General features: G+C 50.1%; 1 protein-coding gene across 6 annotated transcripts in view; it reads left to right on the top strand.

Moving 5' to 3' along the window:
• The window catches only part of MICAL2 (microtubule associated monooxygenase, calponin and LIM domain containing 2), a 230,276-nt gene that overhangs the window by 111,340 nt on the left and 106,603 nt on the right, over positions 1 to 12,333 (top strand). For all 6 annotated transcript variants that reach the window (XM_038765412.1, XM_038765410.1, XM_038765407.1 and 3 more), the window contains 6 exons: positions 1,307 to 1,422; positions 4,480 to 4,606; positions 5,314 to 5,404; positions 5,962 to 6,109; positions 8,101 to 8,300; positions 9,741 to 9,835. In XM_038765412.1, the coding sequence (XP_038621340.1) occupies positions 1,307 to 1,422; positions 4,480 to 4,606; positions 5,314 to 5,404; positions 5,962 to 6,109; positions 8,101 to 8,300; positions 9,741 to 9,835 (777 nt within the window). The remainder of the gene's footprint in view (positions 1 to 1,306; positions 1,423 to 4,479; positions 4,607 to 5,313; positions 5,405 to 5,961; positions 6,110 to 8,100; positions 8,301 to 9,740; positions 9,836 to 12,333) is intronic.

A 12,333-nucleotide genomic window follows, 5' to 3' on the forward strand; every position in this document is an offset into this window, starting at 1 on the left:
GGAGGCATTTTTGTGGCTGAAACGGGTGCGGATCTGGGGCCACCGGTTGTCCTTGCTGTCAGCTTGTCTGCACACCCTCTGGCTGTTTGTTTTTTTTTTTTGAAATGGTATTCATCAAGTACTTACACTGTACTAAGCGCTGAAGTAGATACAAGATAGGTTGCATGCAGTCCAGGTCCCATATGGGGCTCACAGTCTTAGTCACCATTTGACAGGTGAGGAAACTGAGGCCCAGAGAAGTGAGGTGACTTGCCCAAGGTCACACAGCAGGCAAGTGGCGGAGCCAGGTGTTGATTGATTCATTCAATCATATTTATTGAGCTCTTACTGTGTGCAGAGCAGTGTACTAAGCGCATGGGAGAGAACGGCGTAGCAATCAACAGACACATCCCTTGCCCACAGCTAGCTTACAGTTTAGGAGGGATGTTCATTTGAAAGACTGGTTGTCTTCGCTTTGGGGCAAGAGCCACGAGGGTGGCCTGGGATCTTGACAAGGAGACAGTGATCCAAGGATCACTGACAGAAGCTTCTCCCTCGTGCCTCAGTGTCCCCCCTCAGATGGGAGGTGGTCCCTCTGCTCGCATGGCTGGAGTTGTGGGAAGGGAACATGTCCGCTTATTCTGTTGCACTGTACTCTCCCAAGAGCTTGGTACAGTGCTCTGCACATAGCAGAAAACGAGAAGCAGCATGGCATAGTGGATAGAGCACGGTCCTGAGAGTCAGATGGTCATGGGTTCTAATCCTGACTCCCACTTGTCTGCTGTGTGACCTTGGGCAAGTCCTTCACTTCTCTGGGCCTCAGTTCCCCCATCTGTAAAATGGGGATTGAGACTGTGAGCCCCACATGGGACAGGGGACTGTGTCCAACCCGATTTGCTTGTATCCACCCCAGCACTTAGTACAGTGCCTGGCACATAGTAAGGACTTAACAAATCCCATCATTATTATTAGTAGTAGTATAGTAAGTGCTCAATAAATACCACTGATGGATTGATTGAGCGTGGGGCCCAGGCTAATAATAAATAATAATTATGATGGTATTTGTTAAATGCTGACTATGTGTTAAGCACTGGGATAGATAGAAGCTAATCAGGTTGGACACAGTCCCTGCCCAACATGGGGCTCTTTTACGGAAGAGGTAACTGAGGCACAGAAGTGACTTGACCGAGGTCGCACAGCAGGCAAGTGACAGAGCCGGAATTAGAACCCAGGTCTTTCTGGTTCCCAGGCCTGCGCTCTATCCACTAGGCCAAACTTCTTTGCTTCACACTGCTTCCCGTTAACCTGCTCACATTTTGCCTTGCAGCCTTTCTGGCCCATGGGGACGGGCTGTGCACGGGGATTTTTGGCGGCCTTTGACACGGCCTGGATGGTGAAGCGTTGGAACCAAGGAAGCCCTCCCCTGGAGGTTCTGGCCGAACGGTGAGTGTGGCCGACCGTGGCCGGCTCTGGAGGCTGCTCAGTACAGTGCTCTGCAGACAGTAAGCGCTCAATAAATACAATTGAATGAATGAATGAGAGACAGACCCCCCCCCAGCTGGCTGGCTCTGTCTCCAGAGTGACCAGTCAGTTGTATTTATTGAGCACGCACTTTGTGCGCTGTACTAAGTTCTTGGAAAAGTACAGTATAACAACATAAGAGACACATTCCCTGCCCGCAGTGAGCTGACAGACTAGAGGGGAAGACAGACATTAATATAAATAAATAAATGACAGATATGTGCGTAAGTGCTGTGGGGCTGGGAGGGGGGAGGAATAAAGAGATTTGCAGTTGCCTAATGGCTGGCTGTTAGGGAACTCATGCCTGGCTCTGTTTTGGGCCACCACGCCGCGCCTCTCTCCGGAATTTGACTGATGACGTGAGTCAGAGAGACTTTTCCGTGACACTTGGCGCATTAGAGAAGCAGCATGGCTTAGCGGAAAGAGCCCGGGCTTGGGAGTCAGAGGACGTGGGTTCTAATCCCAGTTCTGCCACTGAGCTGTGTGACTTTGGGCAAGTCACTTCACTTCTCTGTGCTTCAGTTACCTCATCTGTAAAATGGGGGTTAAGACTGTCAGCCCCATGTGGGGTAACCTGATAGCCTTGTATCTATCCCAGCACTTAGAACAGTGCTTGGTATATAGTAAGCGCTTAACAAATCATCATCATCATCATCATCATCAATCATATTTATTGAGCGCTTACTGTGTGCAGAGCACTGTACTAAGCACTTGGGAAGTACAAGTTGGCAACATATACAGTCCCTACCCAACAGTGGGCTCACAGTCTAAAAGGGGGACAGAGAACAAAACCATACATACTAACAAAATAAAATAAATAGAGTAACAAGTATGTACAAACATATACATATATACAGGTAATATACCATCAAATACCATCATTATTATTATTATTATATGGTCTCTAGACTGAAATCTCCTTATGGCAGTGCACATTTCTTCCAACTCTGTTGTATTGTACTCTCCCAAGTGCTTGGTATAGTGCTCTTCACACAAAAAGCACTCAGTAAATACTATTGATTGATTGATTGTAATGGTCTCTTGGGCTTCAGAGAGAGAGGGAGAGAAAGAAGAGAGGAAGAAGAGGAGGCTCTGACCATCTGGGAGATGACAATAAATCAATTAATGTTATGGTAGATGCTTTCCCCACCTACAAGGAGCTTATATTCTAGAGGAAGGGTATGAGAGGGAGAGTTCTTCCGGGTGATCTTTGGCATCTGTTCTCAGCCATCAGAGGCCACTGCTGATCAACATAAGGAAAGAAGCAGCATGGACTATTGGAAAGAGCGAGGGCCTGGGAATCAGAAGGACCTGGATTCTAATCCCAGCTCTGCCAATTGCTTGCTGGGTGACCTTGGGCAAGTCACTTCACTTCTCTGTGCAGCAGTTTCCTCAACAGTAAAATGGGTTCTCCCTCCTACGTAGACTGTGAGCCCCATGCGGGACAGGGACTGTGTCTGACCTAATTAACTTGTGCTTACCCCAGCGCTTGGAACAGTGTTTGATTCATAGTCAGTGCTTAACAAATACCGTTTAAAAAAACAAAATGAAAACATCACATAGGGGGACAAACAATAGCTGCAAACAATACTTTACATTAGAGGCCTAATGATGCTATTAAAGCTAGCTGATTTCTCTCCTCTCTTCCAGGGCACTGATTTGGTGGGTGTAGGGAGGGAAGGAGAGGTTAGGAAAGTCTCTCCCAAGTTTGCAGCTGGAGGGCTGCCCACCTGAGGGGGTGCAGCAAACCCTCGTGGGATTGATTATTGCCCTGTCCATGGCCTCTTCTTGGGCCCAGGTGATCAATCAATCAATGGTATTTATTGAACACTTCCTTTGTAAAAAGCACAGTACAGCAGAATTAGTAGACACATTCCCTGCCCATAGAGAATCCGTCTGTAGAGAAGCAGCTTGGACAAATGGAAAGAGTATGGACTGGGAGTCAGGAGGTCCTGGGTTCTAATCCTGGCTCTGCCTCTTGTCTGCTGTATGACCTGGGGCAAGTCACTTAACTTCTCTGTGCCTCAGTGACCTCATCTGTAAAATGGGGATTAAAATTGTGAGCCCCAGGTGGGACAGGGACTCTGTCTGATCCGATTTGCTTGTATCCACTCCAGCGCTTAGTACAGTGCCTGGCACATAGTAAGCGCTCAACAAATACCATTATTATTATATTACTATCATTATTATTATTATTATTATTATTACCATTATAATTATAATCTCTCTCTCCCCTTCACCCGCGCTCACTGCGACAGGGACTCCACTCCAGCCTACCCCAGCAGAATTCCCCCATGGTGAAAATCAAGACCACCAAAGCTGCTCCCCTTCTCCACTCACCCATGACCTTCCTCCGGCAGATTTCACTAGAATCCCGGGTGGGGACAGGCAATGTTATTATTTTTTTAATTTTATTATGATATTTGTTAAGGGACTTAGTCCGGTCTGATTAACTTATATCGACCTCAGTGCTTAGGAATTAAGACTGTGAGCCCCATGTGGGACAGGGATTGTGTCCAGTCTGATTAGCTTGTATCTACCTCAGGGCTTAATACAAAGTCTGGCACATAATAAGCTCTTAACAAATATCACACACATACACACACACAAAAAACCACGTTGGTTGGGTCACTGGTCACGGGGTAGTCATCGGAAATGGCGGTGGCTCAGGTTGTGTGTTATCTCTGGGCTGGGTGGGTCCTTGGATCGGGTCTGAGCCACTGTCAGCTCTACCTCCTGGGCAGTCCTGTCAGCCCAGTCCAACCCTGAGGCAAACCAAACTCGTCTTTTTTTGTGTGTGGTATTTCTTAAGTGCTTATTATGTGTCAACCACTGTTCTAAGCCCTGGGGGAGTTCTGAGGTAATCAGGTCGGACACAGGCCCTGTCCCCCATGGGGCTCAAGGGGAAAAGGGCAGGCAGGTGGTGGAAGGAGGGCCCGAGGGAAGTGTTTGAGTCGTCCCCACCGTCGTGTGCCCCAGGGAGAGTCTCTACCGCCTGCTTCCTCAGACGACGCCCGAGAACATCAACAAGAACTTCGACCAGTACACCCTGGACCCGGGGACCCGCTACCCTAACTTGAACTCCACCTGCGTCCGACCCCATCAGGTTCGTTCATTCATTCGATTCAGTCATATTTATTGAGCGCTTACTGTGTGCAGAGCACTGGACTTAGTGCTTGGAGAGTACAATTCGGCAACAATTAGAGACAATCCCTACCCAACAACAGGCTCACGGTCTAGAAAGGGGAAGACAGACAACCAAACCAAACAGAGGTGAGTTCCTGCCCCCTCATCTCAGGGGGCCAGAGCCTGAGGGCCCCCCGAGTTCAGGCTAGCAGCCTTACCTCGGCCCCGGGCCCGGGTGGGAGGGAGAGGCAATGGCGGGCTCTCTTGGGGCCTAGTTTCCAAAGGTTGTTCCCGGAACCAGGGCCGAGGGAAGTTTCCGGGACAGCGGGCCTGATCCAGGCAGAGCTATGGCTTTGTGCTGACAGTGGTCCACCAAAGCACAGTGAACGGGGAGCACTCTGTCTTGCCACCTTGGCCAGCTAGTCCCCTGGGGACGGGGATGTCCAGAACTGAAAGGCAGTTACACTTTGGGGGAGACATCCAGACCTGCAGGGCGTCTATGCGGGAGGGAGTCCAGAGCTGGGGGTCTGTCATGCTGACTGAGCAGAGCTGGGGAGCACCTACACTGGTCAGTTACAATGTTAGTCGCACTAATACTGGAATTGTGTTGTAGTGTCCTCTCCCAAGCGCTTAGTACGGCACTCGGCATGCAGTAAGCGCTCAATAAATACCTTTGATTGATTCTAGGTGAAACATCTGTATGTCACTCATGAGCTGCACCACTTCCCCCTGGAGAGAGCCAGCTCCGTGAGAAAATCCATCAGCCTCACTCGACGGGGTAGACTTCCCTGATCTTTTGAACCCGCCCCCCCCCCCCACCGCCCCGGTCCTGCTGTGGGAAGACCCGCTAATGATAGCAATAATAATAATGGTGTTTGTTAAGCACTGACTATGTGCCTGGCACTGTACTAGTTGCTGGGGTGGTTACAAGCAAATGGAGTTGGACACAGTCCCTGTCCCACGTGGAGCGCTCAGTGTCAATGCCTACTTTACAGATGAGGTCACTGAGGCCCAGAGAAGTGAAGTGACTTACCCAAGGTCACACAGCAGATAAGTGGTGGAACCGGGATTAGAACCCATGAACTTTTGACTCCCAGGCACGTATTCCATGCACTATACCATGCTGCTTCCTCTACCCTTCTGCCGATGGGAGAGAGGATGACAGACATCCACCCTCTTTGGGGGCCAGAATGGCTTGGCCTAGCTTGGAAAAGGGGGTAGGGGTGTGGAGTGAGGGCCCCACCTCTTTCCCCCCAGCAGGCCCTGCTCCCCACAACCCATGGTGGGCTCGAACCCAGAGTTTCTGCCATCGTAACGTTGGGTTTTGCTCCCTAGAATCTGAAATCCGTCCCAACACGCTGCTGTCGTGGTGCCAGAAGCAGACGGAGGGATACTGGCGTGTGGAGGTCACGGACTTGACCACTTCCTGGCAGAGCGGCCTGGCACTGTGTGCCATCATTCACCGCTTCAGGCCTAACCTCATGTGAGTGTGTGGGGAGCGGGCTCAGAGGGAAGCCTGAAACTCTGGGGGAGCCCAGGCCCGGGTGGGCAGCTACAATGTGGGGAGGAGTGTCCGGAGCTGGGGCGCAGCTACACTGGGGAGGTGTGGGCAGCTACATTTGGGGAGAGATGTCCAGAGCTGAAGGGAAGCTCCATTTGGGGGGAGATGCCTGAGGCTATAGGGAAGATTCATTTGGGGGGCCCAGAGCTGGGGGTCAGCTACACTTCAGGGGAGGGATGTCCAGGGCTGGTGTCACCTGTGACAGGTGACAGGGAATACCTGTCAAATAGACAGGTGCTAATTGTGATATTTGTTAAATGCTTACCATGTTCCAAGCAATGCACTAAGCGCTGGGGTAGATACAAGATAATCAGGTCCCAAAGTCTCATAATAAAATAATTACGAGGACTTGTTAAGTCCTCAACAAGTTAACAAGCTAACAAGTAAGGACTTGGTAAGTGCTTACTATGTGCCAAGCACTGTACTAAGCACTGGGGTAGATACAAGATAATCAGGTCCCACATGGGTTTATAATCTAATAATAACAATAATTATAGTGCTTATTCAACAAGTACTATGTGCCAAGCACTGTTCTAAGCTCTGGGATAGACACAAGTTAATCAGGTTGGACACAATCCCTGTCCCCCAAGGGACTCACACTCTTAATCCCCATTTTACAGATGAGGTAACCAAAGCCCAGAGAAGTTAAGTGACTTTCCCAAGGTCATACAGCAGGCCTAGAACCCAGTCCTTCTGATTCCCAGGCCCGTCCTCTATCCGCTAAGCCACCCTGCTTCTCCCTCGTCTAAATATGAGGGAGAACAGGTATTGGATCCCCCTTTTAATAATAATAATAATGATTGCATGTATTAAGCGCTTACTATGTGCCAAGCACTGTTCTAAGCGCTGGGGAGGTTACAAGGTGATCAGGTTGTCCCATGGGGGGCTCACAGTCTTAATCCCCATTTTACCAATGAGGTAACTGCGGCCCAGAGAAGCTATGTGACTTGCCCAAAGTCACCCAGCTGACAGTTGGCGGAGCTGGGATTTGAACCCAAAACCTCTGAATCCAAAGCCCGGGCCCTTTCCACTGAGCCACGCTGTGATGTGACTTTCCCAAGGTCACACAGCAGATGAGTGGCAAAGCCAGTATTAGAACCAAGGTCCTCTGTCTCCCAGGGTCGTACTCTTTTCACCGGGCCACGCTGCTTCTCCACCACGAGCCGGCCCTTCAGTGGTCCTACGTTCTGGGGAGGGCCTGGAGTTTCTCTGGCACCATGGGGACTGAGATGGTTTCTTCCCGCCATCTTCCCAAACCACAGCTTCATAATAATTATAATAATTACGGTACTTGTTAAGCACTTACTGTGTGCCAAGCACCATTCTTGGCAGCGTGGCTCAATGGAAAGAGCACAGGCTTTGGAGTCAGAGGTCATGGGTTCAAATCCCAGCTCCGTAAATTGTCAGCTGTGTGACTTTGGGCAAGTCACTTAACTTCTCTGGGCCTCAGTTACCTCATCTATAAAATGAGGATTAAGGCTGAGAGCCCCCCGTGGGACAACTTGATCACCTTGTAACCTCCCCAGTGCTTAGAACAGTGCTTTGCACATAGTAAGTGCTTAATAAATGCCATTATTATTATTATTATTATTCTAAGCACTGGGTAGATATGAGGTAGTCAAGTTCCAAGCCAGCTTCTGGGCCCCATTGGAGGGTGGTCCCTGTCTTAGATTCTTTAATCACGAGATGTCCCCTCTCTTCTTCCAGCCCCCTCGTCGCTCGTCGACCCCTCCCTCCTCGACCATCCCGGCTAACTGGGCCAAAGTACCTGGGCTGTGCCCCCTGAGGGGTTCACAGGGCCATCTGCTAGGCCAGGGAGGAGGGGAATGGTAGAGGGTCCCGGGGGACTCTGCTTTGGCCAGTGGCCAATGGTTCCTGCCAACCTCCCCGACTCTCCTCGCTTTGCTTCGCAGTGACTTCGACTCCCTCCAAGAGGAGGACGTGGCGGGGAACAACCAGCTGGCGTTTGACATTGCTGAGCGGGAGCTCGGAATCCCTCCGGTCACCACGGGGGAAGAGATGGCATCCGCCCAGGAGCCTGACAAACTCAGCATGGTCCTGTACCTCTCCAAGCTCTACGAGCTCTTCGAAGGGTTGCCCCTTAGGGCTGTGGGTAAGGCACCACTTCTTGTCCCGGAACTGGGAGAAAAACAATAAGTTCCGAGATCGGCCAGCCCTGGATGCTGGTAGAAGCCATGGGCTGATTGCCTCTTGGACATCATCATCTTGATTAGAAATGGGCCACCTAACACCCTTAACTCACCCCCTCTCCTTCGTTAGCTCTCCCTCTATTATTATTATGGTATTTGTTAAGCGCTTACTATGTGCAAGCACTGTTCTAAGTGCTGGGGTGAATACAGGGTAATCAGGTTGTCCCGCCAGGGGCTCACACTTTTAATCCCGATTTTACAGATGAGGTAACTGAGGCACAGAGAAGTTTCATGACTTGCCCAAAGTCACGCAGCAGACAAGTGGCAGAGCTGGGATTAGAACCCATGTCCCAAGCCCGTACTCTTTCCACTGAGCCACTCTGCTTCTCTAGCATATCTCTAGAACAGCCCAGCCTCTAGCACACTTCTCTAGCACATCCCAGCCTGGAATGCTGGGCCATGGATCTCTCCAAACCTCCCAATCCCTTTGGCCTTTTTGGAAGAACAGTCCCCTGTGGGGATGGATTCCATATGGAACCATCAATGGCATTTATTGAGCACTTACTGTGTGCAGATCACTGAACTAAGCCCTTGGGAGAGTACATTGTAACAGGGTGGGTAGGAACGTTCCCTACCCACGGTGAGCTTACAGTCAGTTGATCGTATTTATTGAGCACTTACTGTGTGCAGAACACTGCACTAAGCACTTGGGAGAGTACGATATAACAATATAACAGACACATTCCCTGCCCACACCAAGCTTACAGTCTAGAGTGGGAGAGAGACATGAATGTAAATAAATGCATTATGGCTATGGACATAAGTGCTGTAGCTCTGAGGGAGGGGTGAATATTAAAGGGGTAAATTCAAGTGCAAGGGTGACACAGAAGGGAGTGGAAGAAGAGAAAATGAAGGCTTAGTCCAGGAAGGCCTCTTGGAGATGTGCATTTAATAAGGCTCTGAAGGTGGGGGAGAGTCATTGTCGGATATGAAGAGGGAGGGCCTTCCAGGCCAGAGGAAGGGTGTGGGCCAGAGGTCGCCAGCAGATGTGTTTCTCTCCCTTTGTCCGCACTGAGCCTGTCCCGACTCCCAGCTTCAGGGAGGCGTCCCCTGGCTCAGGGGGCTGTGGGATGGATGCTGGGGTGGGCTCCTGGTGGCGCCCCGGAAATAGTCAGTGTCCTTATGTCCCAGAAACTGCCTTCTCCCGAATCGAGTCCTAAAAAGAATGGTGAGGGAAGAAGAGATAAGCAGACAGATGAGCACACCTGCAATGCTTTACATGAGAAACACGAGCAGAAGCCCCCTGCAACGGGCACTTCTCCCCTGAGTGACTTCCAAACCCAGTGCCGACCCTGGGTCCCTAGACCCAACGCTACCCTTCAGATCCCCTTTCTCTCAAACAGATTCCACAGGTCAAAACAACGCCCTGCTCTCGGACAACTCGACCGTCTTCAATAGCCACCTGAACCTGATCCTGCCCAGAAAGCGGACCCCGAGGGTGAGTCTGCTTTCTTGCAACTCTTTCTCCCTCTCTCCTCTTCCTTCCCTTCCTGTGCCTTCCTCTTCTCTGACTTTTGGGGTCTGTGCATTCTCTCTGTTTCTGGGGATCAGGCTGCCTTCCAGGCAGGACTCTTCTCCTGAGGGCTGCAGAGTGACTTAGTCTGGGGAATTCATTTTAGTAGCCTCATTGCTGGCCAGTGTTTCCCCTGCTACTTGGGACTTGTATGAGAGGTTTCGGACAGTTCCCAAGAAGACTCTCGGCAACGTTGACAAGAAGTAGACAGGAGCATTTTCCTTAGAAAGAAGCAGACTGCATCCGCTGCTTACTCTTGTGGTGGGGAAATTCTTATTACTATCATTATTAGAGGGAGAGACAGACATTAATCAATCAATCACTGGTATTTATTGAGTGCTTACTGTGTGCAAAGCACTGTAGTAAGTACAGTTGGTAGACGCGTTCTCTGTCCACAACAAGCTTACAGTCTAGAGGGTCCAGGGACAAGATGGAGGAAGCTGAGGAGAGATGTATGAACTCCCACCACTCACTGCTCCCTCAGCGGCAGGGCTGAACTCTCTCTCGTTCATTCATTCATTCAATCATATTTATTGAGCGCTTACTGTGTGCAGAGAACTGTACTAAGCACTTGGGAGGTTACAGTACAACAATGAACAGACACATTCCCTGCCCACATAGAGCTTACAGTCTTGGGGGTGGTGTGGGGTGGGGAGACAGACATAAATATAAATGAACAAAATTACAGATTGGTACATAAGTTCTGTGGGCTGGGAAGGGGAAGAGCACAGGGAGCAAGTCAGGGTGACATAGAAGGGAGTGAGAGATGAGGAAAGGTGGGGCTTAGTCTGGGAAGGCCTCTTGGAGGAGATGTGCCTTCAATAAGGCTTTGAAGCGGGGAGAGTAATTGTCTGTCAGATTTGAGAGGGGAGAGTATTCCAGGCCAGAGGCAGAACATGGGTGAGAGGATGGTTGGTTCTGTGACTGTGTTAAACCTGATCAGCTTGTACTTACCCAAACACTTAATACTGTGCCTGTTTCATAGTAAGTACTTAACAAATACCATTAGAAAAATTCCAGGCACGATGCAAAGTCCCCATTTGGAGATGGGGTTAGGGTTAGGGAGGATGGGTGGGGAGGAGGTGAGAGGGTGGTTTGATTTCCTCCTCTTCCCTGCCTGGTCTAGATGGCTGGGGTGGGAACTAGAATGTCTGGCCCCTCCAGAACACTGTGGGACCAGATTTTTTGATTAATTTCCTGTCTTTTTCACATGTGGGGTCTTTTCCACTCTGGATCTTCCTCCCATTCCTTCCAGATCTGAGCCTGTCAAGGAAAACACACCAGCACCTTAGCTTTGACTGTCCTCGAATTTGTCCGTCAATCCAATGGCATTAATTGAGCACTTACTTTTTCATTTTTTTATGGTATTTGTTAAGCGCTTAGTATGTGCCAGGCACTATACTAAGCGCTGGAGTAGATACAAGCAAATTGGGTTGGACACTGTTCCTTGTCCCACGAGGAGCTCACAGTCTCAATCTCCATTTTACAGATGAGGTAACCGAGGCACAGAGAAGTGAAGTGATTTGCCTAAGGTTACACAACGGACAAGTGGCGGAGCCAGGATTAGAACCCATGACCTTCTGACCCCCAGGCCCACGCTCTGTTCACTCCACCATGCTGCTTACTGTGTGTCAAGCACTGTATTAAGCGCTTGGGAGAGTACCACGCAAGTACAAGCTCTTGGGAGAGTGGGTAGATATGTTCCCTACAATGTGGGCAGGGAATATGTCTGCTGTTGTATTGTCCTCTCCCAAGTGCTTAGTACAGTGCTTTACACACAGTAAACGCTTAGTAAATACAGTTGAATGAATGAGGGAAGCTTCGTGGAAGGAAGATTTGCTGAGATTTCAGGAATCCTCGGGCCTACTTCTTGCCAACTTGATGGGTGGGACCAGTTAATGGGCCCAGGTCAGGTTTGCCAAGCTGGTGGGTGCAGACAGGGGAGGGGCTAGCATTCCCATGCCCGATTCCAGCTCGCCGTCGGTCTCTCTGAACTTTCCATACCTCTCCAATCCCACAGACTGCGGTATGAGGGAGAGAAGAACTCTTAAGAGCCCCCACCCCGGGGTGGAGGGAACGGGGAGGGGATAAGGAGTGGGGAGAATTTTTCCTGGCGTCTCACCACCATTCCCCCTCAGCTGCCCACCCCAGCCTTGCCAAGAACCGAGAGCCAACTTCCTTCCCTCTGGACTTTTGGGGAAATGGGTATTTTTCAGAGATTACATTCTAGGGCACATTGGTCTGAATACAGTTGGAGAACTTCATGCCTAATTGGTATACCACTTGCTTGACAATCTTGGGCCTTTATACCCGACTATTTATGTCCATGCGGATCATCTCCAGCTCCTCCAATTGGTCACCACTGAGAGGACCCATGGCTCATTCCCCACTTCTCAGCGGAATTAGAAAAATACTAAGGACTG

The sequence above is a fragment of the Tachyglossus aculeatus genome, chromosome 22 (genome assembly GCF_015852505.1).
Source record: "Tachyglossus aculeatus isolate mTacAcu1 chromosome 22, mTacAcu1.pri, whole genome shotgun sequence".
Taxonomy (NCBI): Eukaryota; Metazoa; Chordata; class Mammalia; order Monotremata; family Tachyglossidae; genus Tachyglossus; species Tachyglossus aculeatus.